Below are 24,611 nucleotides of genomic sequence, written 5' to 3'. Positions count from 1 at the left end.
ATGAGGCAAGTTATGAAACTTGCCTCAGGCGGCAGCAGCCCCCGATTTACTAGGGGAGGCAAAAAAACGCTCCTGGTAACTTAAAGTGCTGAATTTCTGATTATTACATTGCGCTGTCTGATCTTGCAATGTGACCGCCTGTTGGACCTGCTCCTGCGCAAGAAGGTAATCGCTGGAGAATGGGGGGGGGCAGCATCCCAGGAGCCACCTCAAAAGGAAAGGGGTACATAATCGCACCCTGGTTGGTGGCAAAGCAGTCTAAAGGGTTTATTTGGGGGCAGATTTATCAAGGGTCGAATTGAAACTTCCAATTCATATTTTCGAGTTTTTTTATTGCCGAAGTTGTCAAATTCGACTAGGGAATTGTTAAAATTCGATTCAAGTTTTTTTAAAAAAAATTAGATTTTCGAGATTTATCATACAATGTCCCTTTAAGAACTCTAATTTGACTATTCGCCACCTAAATCCGTCCGAATTGCTGTTTAAGTCAATGGGTGACATCCAGGGATCAATTGGAAGTTGTTTGCAGTAGTGATGTGCGCCTTACCCACCCTCCCTTCACCCTCGAATTCCGGGTTCCTTTTATTGCAGAGCGATAAAGCGTCAGACCGACAGTTCAACCGGAGGTGCGAGGTCGGCCTGAACCCGCCCGACCCGCGGGTCTTTTGGTTATTGGGTTGGCCCGCACATCACTAGTTTGCAGTCTTCCTGACATTCAAGTTTTTTAGGAGAAAAAACTTGAATCGAGTTTAATCAAATACGATTCGAGTTTTCGATCCTATTCATCCGAGTTTAAAAATTCCATTTTTTTAAATATACATTTCCTGGGAGTTTATGGGAGTTTTAAAAAACTCCCATGGATTTGAAATTCAACCCTTGATGAATCTGCCCCTTAATGTTTAAATGTTTGCATGATTCTCCATTATGGTAAAACCATTTATCAGGAAAACCCAAGGTCCCAAGTATTCTGGGTTCATATCTTTATACTACAAACACAAAATAATAACTGCCCTAATAACCACCCCATTCACAAAAACAATAAAACAAGTAAACACCAAGCAAAAGGTTTAAAATTATTAAAGGGGACCTGTCATCCTAAGAAATAATTTCAAATTCTTTTCTATCATGTGTATGCACCAGAATGGGGGACCTAATGTCCATGTGCAGTGCCCTACACAATTATAGAGCCTGAGGAGGGAAGGTGGAATGTGAGGAGAGCAGTGACATGTAGGAAGTGCTGAATGGAAAGTGAAAGTAATTGACTGCCCCTCCTCTATGCCATGGCCTTGGAGGCGGGGCAGGTAATATTTGATTGACAGTTTAGATATTTAAACACCTTTATAACAGGTATGGATGTTTTAATGAAAATTTATTTTGGGGTTTCATATTTAATTTGCAAAGGACTTTCATTATGCAGCTTTTTATGTGTAGGTGACAGGTCCACTTTAAGACACAAAATACTGATAGTTACATAATGTGACCTTATGTTAAAATGTAAGACATGCTGGTAGGATGCAGAACATATGCTTACCGGTATGTAATTCCTGTTACTGAATGTATATATTTTTTTCTTTTCTCCATTTTATAAAGCCTCAACTAAAAGGCATTAACACTCGAATGTTTAAAGCTTTAATGAGCAAAAGCCATGCAGAATTTTCTTCAAACAGACAACAAGATGCAGAAGAATTTTTCCTACATTTTATAAACCTGGTAGAGGTATGTAATTGAATATTACTTACAAAAGGGTTGGTTATAAGATCTGATCAGTAAATGCTAACTGGTCATTGCTTGTTGTAGGTTATTCTGAACCTCATTTGCACTAACTAATTATTTTTGCATTTGCATACTGTAATTAAGAAGACTTGACTCAAATTAATAATTTGCCATTCTGTGCTCAAAAAACTTCTTTCTACAGAGAAATAGTATTGGCTCAGAGAACCCAAGTGATGTCTTCAGGTTTTTGGTGGAGGAAAGGACACAGTGCTGCCAGTCAAGGAAAGTGCGTTATTCACAGAGAGTTGACTACATCATGCAGATGCCGGTGCCCATGGAAGCTGCTACAAATAAAGGTGAGAATTTAATTATCTAATGAATGCGTTATATATACTGAACACAATACATTTGTGTGTATATAAATCTCACCTGAACTTTTCTGCAGTGCCTTGGTTCCCTGAATATCTTGGCTCAACATCACCATGTGGGAAAAACAGGAACAGCTCATGCATAATATTTTACTATTACTATTTTACTTTTAATTTTCAATTGACCGACTGATTGATTTTATGCCCTATGTAGTCATCTGACGTGTTACCTTATTACAGAGGAACTAATTGCATATGACCTGAAAAGAAGAGAAGCAGAGAGTGCAAAGAGGCCTCTACCAGAGGTGGTTCGTGCCAAGATCCCATTTAGTGCCTGCTTACAGGGCTTTTCAGAGCCTGAAAATGTGCCTGACTTCTGGAGCAGTGCTCTTCAAGCCAAGTCTGCGGGTGTTAAGTATGTCTTTATGTTTTTTTGTAACACTTGACATCTATAATAAAAATAAATGCTGGCCAACTTCCCACTGTTTAGCTATCCAGAAGAACCATATACATTTTAGCTTGTGTTAGACTTGACTGGATCAGTGATGGTTTTAGAGTACAATCGTCGTAAATTTTCAGTTCCACAATGTCAGATGTATCCACTTATCATTCTTTGTACATAGTTGTGGTGTGCATGATATCATTTGCACCATAAATGCATCATAATTAATTTTTTGTCAGTGCTTACATTATGGAGTTATGCCTTACTAAATATATTTAGTAAGTAAATATTAGGGAAGAAACCCTTTAATATTAGATGGTTTCCACTCAGCATAAGACTAAAGCAAGTCAAGTAAAATTGCAAAATACCTGTTCATACCTATGTCTATCATATGAAATAGTATTGGGCTTCTAGGGGTTTCTGGTGCTAATGGTGGTATATTTTAACTAATAAGTACTGTATGTATGGTCCAGCATATTAGTAACAAATGAATATAGAAAAATAAAAAGTAAGTATCCAGACAAGGACTAAACGTTCCATAGGCCTTATCATGCTTAAATAAATCTCTAAGCTCCTATGCATCTCTTAGTTGAGATCTCATTTCTCTTTGTACCTTCCACACAAGTTCTCTGTTGAAACAACAACCCATTAATGTAAAGAAGAAAAATATAAATTTTATCAATATGTATGTACACCTGGATTGTATAGATTACAACATTTTAATCTGTAAAGTATAGTACACAATAAAGTACATAACGGCTTTAGATGTACAGTCTATACCACATTCCAGTTATACTACCCGCAACCAGTGTAACATACTTTACTATGTTGTACCATTGCCCAAAAAATCTTGAAGAAAGCTAGAAGTATAATTGTTCCAACAACTTTACACCTTAGCTTTGTTCATTTTAAAGCTAGACTTGATGTGCATGGTGCAGCTAGGACACTAGAGTTACTGACTGCTTCCAGTAACCACTAGTTACAAGGCTCCCTTGCTTCTCTTTGTGCTTTGCAGGCAAGTTACTTGGCTGTACCCTGATGGTTCAAGCTTCTGGTAACATGCCATGCGGGGCTAAACCTTTGTCCCAAAGTCACCACATTTTTAACCCCAATTCATATAATGGAACAGTCTTCCATGATGGAAAGAGGAAAGAAAGAAAGTTGGATTGGGAGGGGGTAACACTCCACAAACTGTATATAGAAGTCAATGTTAAAATAATTACTAGTAAATATTTCACCTGATTTTTTTTATTAGTATGATACCAATACATTTTTTGTATTCAGTTATTTTTTACTTCCTTGAAGTTGTTTTCACAATTCCTTGAAGTTTTTATATTCATTAGGTGAGACATTTTCTCCTTCCTTAAATAAATAATTCCCTGCCTGAAGGCCAACGATCTGCTGTCAGCTGTTTCCTGGAAGGGAGAGGGTGCTGAGTGTCAGCAAATGATTTCTCCTCCCTTGCCCAATTCTATATTTAGTTTGTGCCGGAGAACAGCAGTTTGTGTTTGGAGTGTAGGGTTTCGCATTTGCAATGTGTACACCATGCATACAAAGCGTGTTATTATTGAAAGCATCTTATAATCAGAATTGTGCTAATTGCCCTTTCAAAGTAAGAGGTACTTTTTTTACATTTGGATAATTTCACATTATTAGTGTTTATTACCAGTAATATTCTGTGGTTTGAAGGCCAGCTGGACCAATCTCACCACAAGGGAGGGCATTTTATGGTGCACGTTGTTGCTGGGCAACTGTGCCAAACTATTTAACCAACACAAGATTGAGGAACCATACTGTATATACGGTTAATACGTAGAGAATGGTTGAAGACAGACCAGGAAGATGCAGTGCTATGCTTGAAATTATCCTCTTATCATCTAATAAAAGGATAATTTGCAGCATAGCACTACGTCTTCCTGGTCTGTCTCCATCCATTCTCTATGTATTGCCTACATTATTTTACCTAGGACGGGTTACAGGAGCAGATATCCAGGATAAAAGCTGATTCAGGGATAGATACCACAACCTGTTGGAACAAGTGAATTAACCTACTGTATATACAGTTCCAAGCATTGTACCAAATAGCAGGCATAATGCACCAGTACAGAGTAGTGAATGTGTATTACATATACATGATAACTTCTTAACATGGTAAGAGTACAGACTGGGTTGCATAAAATGGGAATCTGTGTGATCTCTCTGATTAGCTAGTTGGTGGCTTTTTGGGTGCATAATAGCTATGTCCTCAGTGTCTGTAACTGAGCAGTTAAGTGCAAGCAGCAGCGGCAGGGGCAACATCAAATGGCCGTCTCCAGTCATTCAGATGTTCCTCAAAAATCAATCTGATTAACTTAAAAGATTTTATATTAAATTAATAGAGTTTGTATTTGTGAGTATTACAGTATTTTATAGAGAAAATGGTATACAGCAAATGTTAAATGTAATCATTTCTGTAGAGCCATTTTATGTGGGTTTGTTTCTTAGGACGTCTCGCTTTGCTTCATTCCCTGAATACCTGGTAGTCCAGATAAAGAAGTTTACATTTGGCCTTGATTGGGTGCCCAAGAAACTAGGTGAGTAATTGCACACTAAATGATATAATCAGTAAATTATATAATCCATAATACAGATAATAATAATCTATGGAGGTTAATTCCACTTCTATATATTCCATATTTTGTGGCAAGAAGGTGAAAGATGTTGGGCAAAAAGTTAGGTCAGTGGTACAGAAGGCCTTTTGTGGGTGTTTCTACATTATCTTGAAACCAGACAAAGGAGAATTTTCTTTGTAGGAAGCTGCAAGTGAATTCATCATCATGTCTCTTGAAAGAAAAAATTAAGTAAAGCGCTGACCTCTTTTATTTTGGAATTTCTTTGTTAGGTGTTTGCCTACCATGCTTTATCCTCCCTGAAAATATGATCAAAATGTCCAAAATTGCTGTTGCTTTCCAGAGACTCTGCATTTTCAGAAAGAAAAAGCACCATATGTCCAATTGTCCTTCTGTCAAAGGGGATAAGTTAAATGGATGTCAACGTTCTTCTTTTCTTTTAAATAGATGTGAGTATAGACATGCCAGATCTTCTTGACATCAACCATCTCAGAGCTACAGGGCTCAAATCAGGAGAAGAGGAACTTCCAGATATTGCTCCTCCTATTATCATTCCTGATGATCCCAAAGGTATATGATGATTCCAAAAATAACATTTTTATTTATTTAAAAAAGCAGTGGAAATACTGGTTTGAAGATCAGTGCATGAAAAATAGGCCAAATATGCCCCCCTCCTTCACAACCTCTATATGTTTTGGTTGGAGGAAACCCAGGTCTCTGCAAGTAAGAAGGAGCATTTCATATTTTGTTTGTGCTACTCAGATGATCTGCTTTGTACTTGGCAAGATAGTCTTATTTTGAACAATTTGTGAGATTAATTAATGCGTTACAGTTTGTAGTAAACTAACTACTTTTGTGTAAGCAAGATAAAATGTTTGGATATTGTCAATGATAAACAAGAAGGTTATTACAACAATAGCAGAAATACTTGCTATATGCATCCTCTCATCATCCAAAGAAATATTTTATAAAGCACCAACATATTCTGCAGTGCTGTCCAATTAATGGGTGTATACAATGAACATACAGAATACGTACAAAAAATAACCAAAAGAACCAAGAAAGTGGACCCTGCCTAAAAAACTTACATTTAATCTGAAATTATTTTTTAAGGATAAAAGTTAAAAGTGCGCTAATGTCTGTACAGTATTAATTGCAAGTTCTTCTTATATTACATTCTTCCTTTTCATTTGCAGATTGGTCCAGGAACCACTTTATGGAATGTAAGTTTAGAACATAGATTTTATTTTGAGTTGGTTTGATTATTTGGTTTGTAGTTGGTTTGACTTAGGATGGCTGAATGGATGGTAGCAGGGCATTAGGATGAAGTCAGTTCCACAAGGAGGCTGGCACCCAAACACACATAACACTTTGCTCAAGTCTCTGCATTAGATTTTGTTTAGATACCCAATATCATTTATATGCTTTAGGCTGCAATGGTGAGCATTTTCATTGTATTATTTACTTAAAGGAACAGTAACACAAAAAAATGGAAAGTTTATAAAAGTGTTTTGTTGCTCTGCACTAGTAAAAATGGCATGCTTGCTTCAGACTACTATAGTCAGCGTCGGACTGAGGGGCTCAGGGCCCACCGGGCCTGCACCCTCAGGGGCCCCCCATACCATCCTCTGGCCCCCCAGTCCTCTCTGCACTCCCCCCTCCCTTCCCCGGAGCGCACGCACACTTGTACCTTTTCTGTGCATCAGCGCGACCAGGTTCAGGGAGAAGGTGCAGAGAAGAGTTCTGGGAGCAGATCTGGGCCAGCGCAGCGGGGCCCCATACCATCCCCGGCCCCCTGCTGCAAAGTTGTCTCTGCACTCCCCCCTCCCCTCCCCAGAGCGCACGCACATGTGTTCCTTTTCTGTTCGGGTTCAGGGAGGAAGTGCAGAGAGAGAGGAGTTCAGGGAGCGGATCTGAGCCGGCGGGGCCCAAAAGAGGCTGGGCCCACCGGGTTTTTTTCCCGGTGTCCCGCCTGCCCAGTCCGACCCTGACTATAGTTTATATAAATACGTTGATGTGTAGCCATGGGTGCAGCTATTTATGCTGGAAAAAGACACAGGTTACATAGCAGAGAACAGGTAAAATACCATTTTATTGGAAAGGTTTTATCTGTTATATGCTATGTAGCTTGTATCTTTTTCCAGGTTAAATGGCTGCACCCATGCCTACACAGCAACTTATTTATATAAACTACAGTAGTCTTTCTGAAGCAAACACACAGCTTTTACCAGTGCATGCTAACAGTAATTTATATTTTAATTACCTTAAAACACTTTAATTTTTTGGTGTTACTATTCCTTTTAAGCATTGGGATTATGGCAGTTTGACTGGTAAGGCTAAGGCCACACTAGGCGATAGCCCCGCGATTTGACTCGCGGCGACTTTTCGCCGTGACTTTTAAGCCGCAATCGCTGGGGAAACTTTTGCGCTGGCGTCTATGGGGAATCGCGAAAAATCGCCAGCGTAAAAACACACGCGGCGATCTTTTTTCTATTGTCGCTCGAAATCGCCTAGCGAGGCAATTTCGAGCGACAGTAGAGAAAAGATCGCCGCGTGTGTTTTTACGCTGGCGATTTTTCACGCGGCGATCTTTTTTCTATTGTCGCTCGAAATCGCCTAGCGAGGCAATTTCGAGCGACAGTAGAGAAAAGATCGCCGCGTGTGTTTTTACGCTGGCGATTTTTCGCGATTCCCCATAGACGCCAGCGCAAAAGTTTCCCCAGCGATTGCGGCTTAAAAGTCGCGGCGAAAAGTCGCCGCGAGTCAAATCGCGGCGCTATCGCCTAGTGTGGCCTTAGCCTAAGACTACAATAAGATAACAAGAACATAAGCCCCAGGAAAAAGATATTTACAAATGATTATAGATTGTCATGTTGCTGCTAGCAAGTAGGAATAACAGCAACATTATAAGAGTGACTTAACACACCTTCAAACTGGTCTCTTACCCCTCACCTCCAGATGTGATGTTTAGCCTTTCCTTGCAATCTCATAGAGGCTACAGTATGCTGAGCTTCTGTAGTTGTCAATTAGGGACTTTTCGATTGATTTAAGCCAGTTTTGACATTCTTAGCTTAGATTGCAGAAATATAAAAAAACATTTAATTTAGCAGAGATGGAACTCGTAGTACTATATTTCCCGAAGTCGTCCAAAGTTTCCTTGTGAGGCAACCTCGGGCGACTTTGGAAAACAAAGCGATCTGAGTGCCATGAAATCTAAGCTAAGAATGTCAAAAGTAGCTTGAATCAAAAAAGTCGCCAATTGACAACTACATGGAAGGCAGTTCGGGGAGATTAGTCGCCCCGTAGAAGAGGAGATTTGTCGCTGAGCAACTAATCTCCCCGAATCGCAGCGTGTGTCTCTGCCCATAAATGGTAAGACTCAATCATTAATTATTGCTACAGCCTGAATGTATGGTTATCCCTTATCTGGAAATCCCCAAGCATTCTGGATAATAGGTCTCATTCCTGTACTAAAGCAGTATTTATGTTTCACAGTGTTCTTATAGTAACTAATACAAACTTTTGACAATGCAGATAAATCAGATATTTTTTAAAATTAAAATGCCAGGGTGATTACTGTAGTAATAGAAGTTAATGAAAGCTCTTGTTCTTTTAGCTCCTGACATAGATGAATCTTCAGTGATGCAGCTGGCAGAGATGGGCTTTCCTCTAGAAGCCTGCCGGAAAGCAGTGTATTACACAGGGAGCATGGGGGCAGAAGTAGCATTTAACTGGATTATTGCGCACATGGAAGAACCAGGTCAGTAGATAGTGAGAAAGAGAAATATATTGCACCTATCTTGCAGTTATTTACTCATAAGCAGACAACACACTATGAAATATCATTGAACATTACTTCTATGAACTGATATAAATGCTAGTAGTAAAGGGATGGTTCACCTTTATAACAACACTTGTTAAGTAATTTCTGGGCACATATAAAACATTCAAGCCAGAGTCCCAATTCTAGTTGCTATCTAAATCAAACCACAATTCTCAAAAAGTAATTTTTTATAAAGCAAAAATGATTGGTAGAAAGAAATAGGAAATAGCGTGACACACTAAAGTGTTGATTTAGATGATTCCAAAACTCTGAACCCTTCCCCCAAACGGCCATAGGTTGTTGGGTGGGGAGAAGCCTGAAGGTAATCTAAATACTTATTTGCTTTTATGCATACTTCTATTTCCATATAATATATCAGTGTTTTAGGTAAAATGTTTTAATGCAGTCACCAGATTCAGGACCACAATTTTTAAACCAAAGATATTATGAAAGGCTCTTATATCTATAGTAAAATATATATTGTAACTGTTCACAATTAAGTGATTTAATGAGTATAATGAAGGCTGACCTGTAACAAGGGCTACAGTAGAGATATTGGAACTTGTTTGCCAGCACTTTTGCTGTGAATTTCTCACTTGGCTGATAAGACTGAAACTCAGGTATGAGAGAGTAGATAAGGGGCTAGAATCCTTGTTGCTTGTCCAGCACATTAAACACTAATTATCATGCTTTATCAATGTTAGTCAATTGTTAGCTCAGTGGTTTAGTACTTCTAATCATGCCACCCCTGTTAATGGAGTATTACAGGATCTGTAAAATATATCAGACTTGATAAGGGAGGTCAGACCAGAGGCCAGCAGGTCAGATGCAGTCCTCCATGTGTTTTATGGCTGTGCAGGGGCTCCCTAGATTTCTGTGTGTGGCATCATGCAATTTCATCATTATTATCCACCAAGCATTTGGCCCACAATGTGGAAGGTACAAGTTGGGCAGCAGTGTTTTAGATATTTATGCCAGCTCTGATTTTTATTAGATTTTGCAGAACCGTTAACCATTCCTGGCTATGGAACAGTGACCTCCACATCATCTCATGTACAGAACGCGCTATTAAACCAGCCCCCAGAAGAGATTGTAGCACTTATATGCTCTATGGGTTTCCCAAGAAATTACGCTATCCAGGCACTAAGAGCAACAGTAAGTGTAATTGCATTGAGTGGCTGAGGCCATAAGTGTACAGTAGCTTTTTAAAAGCTATTATGTTCATGTTGTATCTGTATATATATTTGTGTATGTGTGTGTTGGGCACATGTTTGGGTTCATAGGTCAGCCTGCGATTCTGCTTTTACAATTAGAGGTACATTTATTAAAGTTAAAGAATTCTCGAATTCATGTGAGTTTTTTTAAACTCTATTAAATTTGATTTTACTTGAATTCGAATGGGGAGTTATTTATAAGAAAATCTTATATCTAAAACACGGACGAATATTCCTGGCCCAAAAAACTAAAATTTAATTTGATTCAAATTTGACTAAACTCAATTCAAGTTTTTTCTCCGAAATAAACTTGAATGTCAGGAAGGCTAATAACAGCATAAAAATGGTCACTGGACCTCTCCCATTGACTTATACATGAACTTGGCAGGTTTTAGGTGGTGAATAGTCGACTCCCAGTTCTTAGGGCCAGAGTATGACAAATCTCAAATTCAAATTAAAACTCGAATCGAGTTTGGATGATTCACAATTCGAATTTGAGAGTTTTGACCATAAAAAATTCAAGAATTCGAATTCAAATTTTCAATTCAACCCTTTATAAATCCGGCCCTTAGTCTGTACTGTTATGTGGCTAGAAAGTCAAATATCTCGCACATAGCCTTTGTGACAAGGTACAATTATTTTTTTAGACAGTTATGAAGAAGAAGAAATGGCATATTGCGCTTTGCATTCCCCTTTAAAAATGTATATTAAAGTAACCCTATAATTTATAAATATATATATTTTGATATGTTTGCTCCTTTAATTATAGAACAATAATCTTGAAAGAGCCCTGGAGTGGATGTTCTCTCACCCAGAGAGTGAAGAAGAGGCTGCTAATGTCTCTGGCTATGTGGATACAGAGAACAATGGCATTATCACAGACGGTGAACAGGAAGGCCCTAGAATAAAGGATGGCAATGGAAGTAAGAGAAGCATGTCTTATATAGTTGTAGCATAATGTCTTTTTACATGAAACTAAAAGATACAATTTTCTGGGCAAAGCAATGTGTGTGTGCCTCTTGCCAGTGCCACACAATACCAATAGTGAAGTATGGTGTAGCTGACATCATGTTCTGAGGCTGCTTTTCATTAGCAGGAACTAAGTATACTGGTAACATAGAAGAAAAATGGTTGGTGTCAAATGCAGGGACACAATGTAAGAGAATTTACATTAAAAAAAAGTGGGTCTTTGGGTGAAAATTCATGTTTCAACAGGACAGGGATACTAAACACAAACTAGGATTAAAAGGAACAGTTCAGTGTAAAAATAAAAACTGGGTAAATAGATAGGCTGTGCAAAATAAAGATATTTTCTAATATAGTTAGTTAGCCAAAAATGTAATATATAAAGGCTGGAGTGGCTGCTTTTCAGCTCTCTAACTCTGGGTTAGTCAGTGACTTTAAGGGGGGCCACATGGGACATAACTGTTCAGTAAGTTTGCAACTGATCCTTAGCATGCAGCTCAGATTCAAAAGCAACAGCTATGACCCATGTGGGCCCAATCAAGTCACTGATTGGCTACTGGGTAACAAAGAAACACACTGGCACACAAGACTTGTAGTTGCAAAAGTTTTTACTGCGTAAGTGCAATGTTTGGGGGCTCCGCCCCCTTGTCAAGCATAGTGGATCAAGGTGTAAAGGTACATTTAAAGGGAAACAAATTAATATGATAGGAATCAATTACAAAACAAACCCATGTGGGATTAATGCAAATACATTACAAATTAATAAAGCTTAAAGTTAATAGTTCATATCTTCAGGTAAAATATCACAAGGATTCCCAATTTAAAAAATTATTGAGGAATCCATTTGCAAACTGTAATTAAAGTCCAAAATAGTATATATGAATGAAAATTAATATACTGTAATTCACTTTTTTCAAAATTTAAACCGTGTCAAAATCCAAGTAGTAAAGAACAAAATTGATACATTTGATAAAGTAACATCAAAGATGTGAATAGTTCATTTCATATTAGATACAAAGACGGTTAAAAGATACTCTTACCCTACATATAGTGGGAAAGATAATTAAGAATACCTGTCCCTGTAGTTTAGGCAAAGATTGTGTTCTTATCTGTTAAGAAAAACAAACACCTGTTAATATAATTTATAAAAAGCAGGTCATATTAAAGTCTTCAGATTTTGTCGCCTGGCAACTAATCGCCTCGTCTTCTGCGCGACAATCTCCCCGAACTGCCTCAGCGTGTTTTCCCATAGGCTATAATGAAAAGGGGATTATTGCATTTAAATATGTTTTTATATGGCCTTAGGAGTGCACCCACAACCCTCCTTTTTTATAATCAAAAGTCGCCTGCGCTAAAGCACACGCGGCGATGCATTTTCTATAGTCGCCCGAAGTTGCCTCACGGAGGAAACTTCTGGCAGCTTCGGAAAATGCATCGCCGCATGTTCTTTAGCGCAGGCAACTTTTCATTGCTATGTAGGGATGTCGCGGACTGTTCGCCGGCGAACTTGTTCGCGCGAACATCGGCTGTTCGCGTCCGCCGCAAGTTCGCGAACGTCGCGCGACGTTCGCCATTTTGGGTTCGCCTTACCTGGCGCTTTTTTTTTACCTCTCACCCCAGACCAGCAGATACATGGCAGCCAATCAGGAAGCTCTCCCTCCTGGACCACCCCCACACCCCCTGGACCACTCCCCTTCCATATATAAACTGAAGCCCTGCAGCGTTTTTTCATTCTGCCTGTGTGTGCTTGGAAGAGCTAGTGTAGGGAGAGAGCTGCTAGTGATTTCACTGATTTGAGGGACAGTTGATAGTAAGTTTGCTGGCTAGTAATCTACTTGATACTGCTCTGTATTGGAGGGACAGAAGTCTGCAGGGATTTGAGGGACATTTTAGGGTAGCTTTGCTGGCTAGTAATCTACCTTCTACTGCAGTGCTCTGTATGTAGCTGCCTGCTGTGGGCACTGATCTCTTCTGATCTCATCTGCTGACTGCTGTAATAACCCAATAGTCCTTGTAAGGACTGCTTTTATTTTCTTTTTTGTTGTTTTACTTTGCTACTTTAACAGCCAAGTGCTATTAGTCTAGCAGTGTTGGGGAGTGGGACTGGTGTGCTACTGTGCTGCTCCTAGTAGTTCAGCAGCACCAACCCGAGAATATTTTTTTTTTTTAATATACATATAATTTTTTTTTTATTTTACTTATCTTACTGTTCTTTAAGGTGTCCAGTGCTGTTTGCTGTTCTTCATAGTAGTGCACCAATAGTAGTGCACTTGCAGGCATTATTTGCCCAGTGGCCATCTAGCTGTGTGAGCTTGTTCACATTCTGTCTAAATATCAATAATAATACCGTCTCCAGAAACACCACCTGAGTGACGTTTTTCAAGCAGCAATAATATATTCCGTATCCACCACTGCTGTAGTGTATACGTTGACCTTGTAGGCATTATTTGCCCAGTGTGTTCTTCATTTTCAAACCCTTGCCACTTAGCTGTGTGAGCTTGTTCACATTCTGTCTAAATATCAATAATAATACCGTCTCCAGAAACACCACCTGAGTGACGTTTTTCAAGCAGCAATAATATATTCCGTATCCACCACTGCTGTAGTGTATACGTTGACCTTGTAGGCATTATTTGCCCAGTGTGTTCTTCATTTTCAAACCACTGCCACTTAGCTGTGTGAGCTTTTTCACATTCTGTCTAAATATCAATAATAATACCGTCTCTAGAAACACCACCCGAGTGACGTTTTTCAGGCAGCAATAATATATTCCGTATCCACTGCTGTAGTAGTGTATACGTTGACCTTGTAGGCCTTGTTTGCCCAGTGTGTTCTTCTTCTTCTTCATTTTCAAACCACTGCCACTTAGCTGTGTGAGCTTGTTCACATTTTGTCTAAATATCAATAATAATACCGTCTCTAGAAACACCACCCGAGTGACGTTTTTCAGGCAGCAATAATATATTCCGTATCCACTGCTGTAGTAGTGTATACGTTGACCTTGTAGGCCTTGTTTGCCCAGTGTGTTCTTCTTCTTCTTCATTTTCAAACAACTCCCATCTAGCTCTGTGAGCTTGTTCACATTCTGTCTAAATATCAATAATAATACCGTCTCCAGAAACACCACCTGAGTTGTTGTTGTTTTTGTTTTAAAAATAATGCCAGGCAAAGGCAGGCCGCCACGCAGAGGCACTAGGGGCCGTGCTGCTATGCTATCCTGTGGCCCTAGGAAATTGCCCAGTTTTAAAAAGGCAATGACCCTGAACTCCCAAAATGCTGAAGAGGTAGTTGACTGGCTTACACAGCACACCCCATCCTCTACCGTTTCTAACTTTACCACAACATCCTCATCCTCCACTGCTATGGGCACCCCACGTAACACTTCCTCCACCACCGGCGCCCCTTCTTCACTGGAGTCAGAGGAGTTATTTTCACATGAGTTTCTTGAACTGAGTGATGCGCAACCATTATTGGCAGAAGAAGATGAAGGAGATGAGGACGTTACACCAGATTTAATTCTGGCAGAGAACACAACAGAGATGGACATAATGAGTGATGACGAGGAGGTCCCCGCTGCTGCTTCCTTCTGTGAGCTGTTAGAAGAAATTGATGCATCTGAGGAGAATGATGATGAGGAGATTGATGTTTTGTGGGTGCCCAGTAGAAGAGAGCAAGAGGAGGATAGTTCAGATGGAGAGACGGAGAGTCAGAGAGGCAGGAGGAGAATAAGACTTAGAAGAAGCAGGGAGGACAGCTCGCAGGGAACAGTAGGGCAACAACATGTATCGGCACCTGTGGTCAGCCGGCCAACGCACCCGCCATTGCCGCCAACGCCGCCGACTTCTACTTTTACCCCCAGATTGCCAGCCTCAAAAAGGTCAGCAGTGTGGGATTTTTTTAATGTGTGTGCCTCTGACAAAAGCGTTGTAATTTGCAATGAGTGCAGTCAGAAACTGAGTCTTGGGAAGCCCAACAGCCACATAGGTACAACTTCTATGCGAAGGCACATGAACGGCAAGCACAAAGCACTTTGGGAGCAACACCTCAAAGGCAACAGGCAAACTAAAAGCCACCCTCCTTCTGGTCCAGCATCTTACTGCTCTACCTCTGCTGTCCTTGACCCGTCTGAACCACCCTCCACTCCGCCTTCCACCTTGACCACCAGTTCCCATTCCCAGTCATCTGCCCCCAGCCAAGTTTCTGTGAGGGCCATGTTTGAGCGTAAGAAGCCAATGTCTGCGAGTCACCCCCTTGCCCGGCGTCTGACAGCTGGCTTGTCTGCACTCTTAGCCCGCCAGCTTTTACCATACCAGCTGGTGGACTCTGAGGCCTTCCGCAAATTTGTAGCAATTGGGACACCGCAGTGGAAGGTACCCAGCTGCAATTTTTTTTCAAAAAAGGGAATACCACACCTGTACCACCATGTGCAGAGCCAAGTCACCGCATCTCTGTCACTTAGTGTTGGGCCAAAGGTCCATATGACTACTGACGCATGGTCCTCCAAGCATGGTCAGGGCAGGTATGTCACCTACACTGCCCACTGGGTGAACTTGGTCATGGCTGGGAAGCAGGAAATGTGTGGCTCAACAACGACAGTGGAGTTGGTGTCACCGCCACGGATTGCACGCGGTTCTGCCACCACCTCTACTCCTCCTTCGCTCTCTACCTCGTCTTCTTCCTCTTCTTCGTCCTCTGCTGCTGGGTCCTCCTCCTCCTCCACACCTGTGCACCCCCAGCTCCCCCTAGGCTATTCGACGTGCCAGGTACGCCGTTGTCATGCTGTCTTGGGGATGACGTGCCTGGAAAGCAAAAACCATACCGGATCTGTACTCCTGTCATCTCTGCAGTCACAGGCCGATCGGTGGCTGACCCCACACCAACTGAAGATCGGAAAAGTGGTGTGTGACAATGGAAGCAATCTGTTGGCAGCACTGAGACTGGGCAATTTAACATGTGCCCTGCATGGCACATGTTCTGAATTTAATAGTACAACATTTTGTCTCAAAGTACCCAGGATTCCAGGACGTTCTCAGGCAGTCCAGGAAGGTGTCGGCCCATTTCAGACGTTCCTATACAGCCATGGCACGCCTTGCTGACATTCAGCAGCGGTACAACATGCCAGTCAGGCGTTTGATTTGCGACAGCCAGACTCGCTGGAATTCAACGCTCCTCATGTTGGAACGTCTGCTGCAACAACAAAGAGCCGTCAACGAATACCTGTTTGAACTGGGTGGTAGGACTGGATCTGCAGAGCTGGGGATTTTTTTTCCCCCGTTACTGGGTGCTTATGCGCGATGCCTGCAGGCTCATGCGCCCTTTTGAAGAGGTTACAAATATGGTCAGTCGCACCGAAGGCACCATCAGCGACCTAATACCCTTTGCTTTCTTCCTGGAGCGTGCCGTGCGACGAATGACAGATGAGGCTGTAGACCAGCGTGACGAGGAGCAGGAAGCGCACGATTTCTGGTCGGAATCACCAGAACGAACCCAGGCACCTGCTGCAACGCAGGGAGAGGTGTCAGAAGTGGAGTCAGAGGAGGAAGGTGGCTTTGTGGAGGAGGAGGACCAACAGGAGCAGGCTTCCCAGGGGGCTGGTGGTGACCTTTTGGGGACCCCTGGTCTTGTACGTGGCTGGGGGGAGGAGACCGTGGATGATGCAGTCCTTGATAACGAGGAAGCGGAGATGGATACCTCTGCATCCAACCTTGTGAGAATGGGGTCTTTCATGCTGTCATGCCTGTTGAAGGACCCCCGTATCAAGAGGCTTAAGGAGAAGGACCTGTACTGGGTCGCGACTCTACTAGACCCTCGGTACAAGCATAAAGTGGCAGAAATGTTACCAACATACCACAAGTCTGAAAGGATGCTGCATTTACAAACCAGCCTGCAAAACATGTTGTACAATGCTTTTAAGGGTGATGTCACTTCAGGAACTCATCAACATTCCAGGGGCAGAGGTGCCAGTAATCCTGCCACGAGCGCACCTGCAAGGACAAAGCACTTTGGCCACTCTGTAACGTCAGACATGCAAATGTTTTTCAGCCCAAGGCAGCGGCAGAACCCTTCGGGATCCACCCTCAAAGAACGCCTCGACCGGCAGGTAGCGGACTACCTGGCATTAACTGCAGATATCGACACTCTGAGGAGCGATGAACCCCTGGACTACTGGGTGCGCAGGCTTGATCTGTGGCCAGAGCTGTCACAATTTGCCATGAACCTCTTGTCTTGCCCCGCCTCAAGTGTCCTCTCAGAAAGGACCTTCAGTGCAGCAGGAGGGATTGTAACTGAGAAGAGAACTCGCCTAGGTCACAAAAGTGTGGATTACCTGACCTTTATTAAAATGAATGAGGGGTGGATCTCGGAGGGTTACTGCACGCCGGAAGACTTGTTCTGAGTTTCTGATTCTGACTCCCCATGCAGCTGTCCTTCTCTGCATGCCTCATGACTCCACATACAGCTGTCCTTTAGCGTCCTCCTCCCTCCACCACCGTTACAAACTAGGGTGCAAACCCTACTGGTTTAATTTGAATCCAGGTAAATCCTGAGTTTTTCTGGCCTCTGTGCTTCAGTGGCTGCGACCAAAAAAAACAGAATATTTTCAGCATTTATATGGCATATTTTTTCTGGCCTCTGTGCTTCAGTGGCTGCGACCAAAAAAAACAGAATATTTTCAGCATTTATATGGCATATTTTTCCTGGCCTCTGTGCTTCAGTGGCTGCGACCAAAAAAATTGAATATTTTCAGCATTTATATGGCATATTTTTTCTGGCCTCTGTGCTTCAGTGGCTGCGACTAAAAAAAACAGAATATTTTCAGCATTTATATGGCATATTTTTCCTGGCCTCTGTGCTTCAGTGGCTGCGACCAAAAAAATTTAATATTTTCAGCATTTATATGGCATATTTTTTCTGGCCTCTGTGCTTCAGTGGCTGCGACTAAAAAAAACAGAATATTTTCAGCATTTATATGGCATATTTTTCCTGGCCTCTGTGCTTCAGTGGCTGCGACCAAAAAAATTGAATATTTTCAGCATTTATATGGCATATTTTTTCTGGCCTCTGTGCTTCAGTGGCTGCGACAAAAATAAATGAATATTTTCAGCATTTATATGGCATATTTTTTCTGGCCTCTGTGCTTCAGTGGCTGTGACAAAAAAATGAATATTTTCAGCATTTATATGGCATATTTTTTCTGGCCTCTGTGCTTCAGTGGCTGCGACTAAAAAAAACAGAATATTTTCAGCATTTATATGGCATATTTTTTCTGGCCTCTGTGCTGCAGTGGCTGCGACCAAAAAAAAACAGAATATTTTAAGCATTTATATGGCATATTTTTTCTGGCCTCTGTGCTTCAGTGGCTGCGACCAAAAAAATTGAATATTTTCAGCATTTATATGGCATATTTTTTCTGGCCTCTGTGCTTCAGTGTCTGCGACAAAATTTTTTTATATTGTTAGCATTTATATGGCATATTTTTCCTGGCCTCTGTGCTGCAGTGGCTGCGACCAAAAAAAAATTAATATTGTTTGCATTTATATGGCATATTTTTTCTGGCCTCTGTGCTGCAGTGGCTGCGACAAAAAAAAATTAATATTGTTTGCATTTATATGGCATATTTTTTCTGGCCTCTGTGCTGCAGTGGCTGCCACAAAAAAAAATTAATATTTTCAGCATTTATATGGCATATTGTTTCTGGACTTCTGGTTCAGTGGCTGCGACAAAAAAAACATAATTTTTCAGGAAAGTACACATGCCTAATTTTTCAGGGTTCTGCAACAGTGGCAAAATCGCATCTTTTATGGTCACCGCAGGTGATCAATAAAGTAGACCAAAACTGGGCCCACACTGCAGAATCAGTGTTTTTTGGTTCGCTTCACTGTACATTGAATTACCTCTGCCTGACCGTGCACGTGCGCACAAGCACGGTGACTGCTAAACACACCACTACAGAAATATTGCCACCAACAGGACGAACATCCTGGAGGTGACAAGCAACTAGTAATTAAAAACTATTATTTGCTCACTTGACGGTATCATTCATTAAAGCTCTTTGCGTCTTTTTGCGTTGCAGTAAGCACCGCGTTTCGTCTTTGCGTGTGAGCAGGCTGTAACTTTTACACGACTTGATTGGCATGTAGACGCCGGACGTTTTAAAGCATTTTATTACACAGGTTTAGAAATGTAGTGTGATTTCTGCCCTTTACAGCACAAAACGCAGCGCTGTGTCAACAATGGATTTTTTAGAAACATTTTTGCCCTTGATCCCCCTCTGGCATGGCACTGTCCAGGTCGTTGCACCCTTTAAACAACTTTAAAATCATTTTTCTGGCCAGAAATGTCTTTTCTAGCTTTTAAAATTCGCCTTCCCATTGAAGTCTATGGGGTTTGCGACGTTCGCGAACCGTTCGCATTTTTGACGCAAGTTCGCGAATATGTTCGCGAACTTTTTTTCCGACGTTCGCTACATCCCTATTGCTATGATTGATTGTATGATTGAGTGGCATAAATCCGATCACAGATCCTTGAAAAAATAACAGCTAAACAGGGCCAGGATAAGAAAGGTTTACTCCTCCAAAGAGAATGTCATTGGATCTGGCTGTTGCAAACCAGATATCCTAAGGGTTTTAAGAGTGTAAGAGTTTAATATGACCTGCTTTTTATAAATTATATTAACAGGTGTTTATTTTTCTTTAAAATCTTTCTCTTAACTACAGGGACAGGTATTCTTAATTATCTTTCCCCCGATATGTAGGGTGAGAGTATCTTTTTACCATCTTTGTGTATATATATATATATATATATATATATATATATATATATATATATATATATATATATATATATAATATCAAAACAGGGGGGTTGTGGGAGCACTCTAAAGGCTTTAAAGTATATATATAAGTATAATAAATGCTATTGCATATGTACCCAAAACAGGGGTTATTTTGTTACAAAGTTATGATCATAAAATTGATAAGCCACCATACCACGTCAAGGTAAACCCCAAATGGCAGTCCCTAACTTGTTTTATTATTTATTTTTTATGTGCATTCTAGCATTACCTGTAGTCAATGTCCGTTGAACACTGTTTTTTCACTGAGGGCTGTGATATTGTATATATATATATATATATATATATATATATATATATATATATATATATATATATATATATATAATATATATTTATAATATATATATATTATATATATATATATATATATATATATATATATATATATATATATATATATATATATATATATATATATATATATATATATATATATATAAACACACACACACAATTAGGTCCATAAATATTTAAACAGACAACTTTTTTTTCTAATTTTGGTTGTGTACATTGCCTCAATGAATTTTAAGTGAAACAACTCAGATGCAGTTGAACTGCAGACTTTCAGCTTTAATTCAGTGGGTTGAACAAAAAGATTGCATATATATATTTGAGGGGCTCAAAAGTAATAGCACAGATTAAAAAAACTGAAAATAAAATGTTAATTTTTAATACTTGGTTGAAACCCCTTTGCTGGCAATGACAGCCTGAAGTCTTGAACTCATGGACATCACCAGATTCTGGGTTTCTCCTTTTTAATGCTCTGCCAGGCCTTTACTGCAGCGGCTTTCAGTTGCTGTTTGTTTGTGGGCCTTTCTGTCCGAAGTTTAGTCTTCAACAAGTGAAATGCTGCTCAATTGGGTTCAGATCAGGTGACTGACTTGGCCATTCAATAATATTCCACTTCTTTGCTTTAATAAACTCCTGGGTTGCTTTGGCTGTTTGTTTTGGGTCATTGTCCATCTGTATAATGAAACGTCTCCCAATCAATTTGACTACATGTAGCTGGATTTGAGCAGACAGTATGTCTCTGAACACCTCAGAATTCATTCAGCTGCTTCTGTCCTGTGTCACATCATGGATAAACACTAGTGTCCCAGTGCCACTGGCAGCCATGCACACCCAAGCCATCACACTGCCTCCACCGTGTTTTACAGATGATGTTTTATGCTTTGGATCATAAGCTGTTCCACGCCTTGTCCATACTTTTTTCTTGCCATCATTCTGGTAGAGGTTGATCTTGGTTTCATCTGTCCAAAGAATTCTTTTCCAGAACTGTGCTGGCTTTTTTCAGATGTTTTTTTTTAGCAAAGTCCAATCTAGCCTTTCTATTCTTGATGCTTATGAGTGGCTTGCACCCTCTGTATTTACTTTCATGCAGTCTTCTCATTATGGTAGACTTGAATATCGATACATCTACCTCCGGGAGAGTGGTGTTTACTTATTTGGCTGTTGTGAAGCGATTTCTTTTCACCATGGAAATGATTTTGCGATCATCCACCATCATCCGTGGACATCGTGTACCAAACTGTATATTTGGCCACTCCTAATATTGTAGAAATTCCCAGGATGGGTTTTTTCTGTTTTTGCAGCTTAAGGATCTTATTTAAATCGAATTGGGAGCAGAAGTAGTAAATACTATTCGTAAGCATGTTGGAGACCTCTAGTGACCAAAAAGAGGCAAAACCACAATCTCAATAATTTCTCCAAAACATGCTATTCAATAAAAAAATATATGGTATTCACATCAGTAGTTAAAAAACATGTATAGTAATCCCTCTAACGCCTAACGCGTTTCATGCTTACCCAGCACTTAGTCATAGGCAGAATCCAACTAGTCTCTCTTGTTTAGTTCCTTAAATACTAGCACATATAGTCCCTCCCCTTAGTAAAACCAATCACATACATATGTTACAAATGCCATATATCATCCAATGGACTACAGGCTTTGTTCAAATACAATGATCTATATGTTAGATAATACATGTTACAGGGCATATACGAAAGTGTAATTCACAAAAAGTCATAAGAAATTATAATTAAATATAGCAAGTCACATCAAATGTGTAATTGAGGCCTAGTGGCAACCTGGTCTGTAGGTGAAAGATCCAATATACCTCTCTTTTCTTTAATTTCGTCAGGAGGTCACCCCCTCTAATGCCTGTCTTAATTTGTTCTATCCCTTGTATAGAAAAATACTTTAAATTACTGTTATTACATTCTTGAAAGTGCCTAGTGACATTGGTTTTGCTGCTTAGTTTAATATTGCTCACTTGGTTAATGTGTTCCCTGATACGGTCTTTCAATGATCTAATAGTACAACCCACATATTGCTTGCCACATTTAGTACAGGTAATGAGGTAAACTATCCCCCTACTGCAACAATTGATATACTGTTTGATTTTGTATGTGGTTGTAGTCACAGTCGAATTGAACTCTCCAGAGACTTTTAAATATTTACATGTGACACAACGGTTGTGCCCACACTTAAAACAACCACTGTGTCTCAGAAAATCTTGTTTGCTGCTATTTTTCTCTTTGAATAGGCTCGGAGACAATGAGTCACCCAGAGTATAGGCCCGTCTTGCTACACAACCTATTCCTGGATCTAATACCTTACAGAAATCCCTATCGGCATACAATATAGGCAAAAACTTTTTTACTGTTTTGACAATTTTTTTATATTGTCTACTATATCGTGTAATAAAAGAAACTCTTTGACCAAATTCTTTCTTATGTGTTTTATTCTGTGGGGTCAGGAGTATCTCCCTGTCAGTGGTTTCAGCTCTAGTGTAAGCCCTCTGAATAGACTTACTATTATATCCCCTTTCTTTAAATCTGTCCCTCATTTCGTCTGCCTTGATATTAAATTCATCCAAAGTAGAACAGTTTCTGCGTAATCGCAGGAACTGTCCTATTGGAATTCCAGCTATTTGGCTCCTTGGATGGCAAGACTGTGCATGTAGCAGAGTGTTACCACTACAAGGTTTCCGATAAATAGTAGTATGTATAGTGTTGGTTTTGGCCATCAATTTGACATCCAAAAATTCTATTTCTTCCTTAGAGAATGTATCTGTAAAGCTTAGATTCAAGTCATTGGTGTTAATATCCACCACAAATTCCCTGAACTTATGTTCTCCTCCTGTCCAAATACACAGCAAATCGTCAATATAACGAATATAGAATTTTAGATGTTGGTTGCTGATTATTGTCAGATGGGTTTCTTCCCACCACCCCATATAGAGATTAGCGAAGGAGGGCGCAAATTTAGCTCCCATAGCCGTCCCGCACTGTTGCAGGTAATATTGGCCATTAAACAGGAAATAGTTGTGTTTCAATAAAAAACCTATAGCTTTTAGGAGAAAGTCTTTCAGCTCTTCTGTATATTTACTGTATTTATCCAAGTGAAATTTAATAGCTTCCAATCCCTTATCGTGTGGAATAGAGGAGTAAAGCGAGGCCACATCAAGTGTGGCCCAGCTGTACTCCTCCCGCCACACAATTTTGTCAAGTTTGTCCAGTACATCTGTGGTGTCCCTGACATAACTAGTCAGTCGTAACACCAATGGCTGCAAGTGAGCATCTATCCATTCAGACAGGTGCTCATTCAGTGAGCCTATTCCAGATACGATCGGCCTACCAATTGGTGGCCTTTGATTTTTATGTACTTTAGGTAAATGATAAAATGTGGGTATAACAGGAGAGCTCGGTATAAGATATTCCTTGATTATATCAGTGATCAGCTCCTTTGAATAAGCCAGCTCCACCAATGTCACTAGTTTATGTAAAAATGTTTCTGTAGGGTCCCTTTCCAATAACAAATAGGCTCCTCTATCTTCAAGTTGCCTCAAGGCCTCATCTTTATATGTTACAGCATCTAGGACTACTACCATTCCACCCTTGTCTGCGTTCTTTATGACTATGGAGTTATCTTCCTGTAGTTCCTTAAGTGCAGCTTTTTCTTTTATTGTCAAGTTAGAGGACCATTGAGTATCAGCATTCTTAAAATGTAACTGCCAAAGTGCTTCTTCCACTCTTGTCTGGAATACGTCAACCAATGGTCCCCTAAATTGTGTAGGATAAAATTCACTACGATTTTTGAATCTAGAGGTGTCTATTGTTTCTGGGGGGGTTGGGATAGCCAAATCTCTCTCATTCTCTTCCCTTTGTGCAAAATACTTCTTCAATACAATTTTCCTAACAAATTGGTTAACATCTAACATTGTTTCAAAAATATCAAAATTCCTAGTAGGAGAAAAAGAAAGTCCCTTCGCCAAAACCTGTAGATGAACAGGGGAAAGACATTTAGATGACAAGTTCATTACTTTCTCGGTGTCTTCTTCCTCAGTACATAGCTTTCTCTGTCTTTGTCCCTTGGTGTCTCTTGTTCTTCCATAGGGTTTTTGTTTTTCCATAGGGATCTGTTTGTCTTGTTCTGTGTCCACTGTCTGTTTTCTGTGTTTGATGTTTCTTCTGTCCCTAAAAAAACCTTTTGGGCTTTTTCAGTCCTGTTGGCCTGTGAAGAGACAGGGGAAGAGCCAGCAAAAGAGCCTTCTGAAAGATCTTCACCCTCCATACTTGAAAAGCTAACCTTTTTTGGGGTACTCGTATTCTTTAAAATC

The 24,611-nt window shown here is 40.3% G+C and overlaps 1 protein-coding gene across 2 annotated transcripts in view; it reads left to right on the top strand.

Annotated features, from left to right (window-relative positions):
• The window catches only part of usp13.S (ubiquitin specific peptidase 13 S homeolog), a 65,655-nt gene that overhangs the window by 29,829 nt on the left and 11,215 nt on the right, over positions 1-24,611 (top strand). Inside the window, exons 11-19 of one of the 2 annotated variants that reach the window (XM_018265686.2) lie at positions 1,591-1,716; positions 1,916-2,069; positions 2,322-2,496; positions 5,008-5,096; positions 5,580-5,702; positions 6,329-6,355; positions 8,749-8,892; positions 9,959-10,110; positions 10,939-11,092. In XM_018265686.2, coding sequence (XP_018121175.1) covers positions 1,591-1,716; positions 1,916-2,069; positions 2,322-2,496; positions 5,008-5,096; positions 5,580-5,702; positions 6,329-6,355; positions 8,749-8,892; positions 9,959-10,110; positions 10,939-11,092 — 1,144 coding nt within the window. Of the gene's footprint in view, positions 1-1,590; positions 1,717-1,915; positions 2,070-2,321; positions 2,497-5,007; positions 5,097-5,579; positions 5,703-6,328; positions 6,356-8,748; positions 8,893-9,949; positions 10,111-10,938; positions 11,093-24,611 lie in introns of both variants that reach the window. The other variant, XM_018265685.2, reaches the window with a different exon arrangement.

This window comes from Xenopus laevis, chromosome 5S, assembly GCF_017654675.1.
Source record: "Xenopus laevis strain J_2021 chromosome 5S, Xenopus_laevis_v10.1, whole genome shotgun sequence".
Taxonomy (NCBI): domain Eukaryota; kingdom Metazoa; phylum Chordata; class Amphibia; order Anura; family Pipidae; genus Xenopus; species Xenopus laevis.
This window is presented reverse-complemented; position numbering and strand designations above follow the sequence as displayed.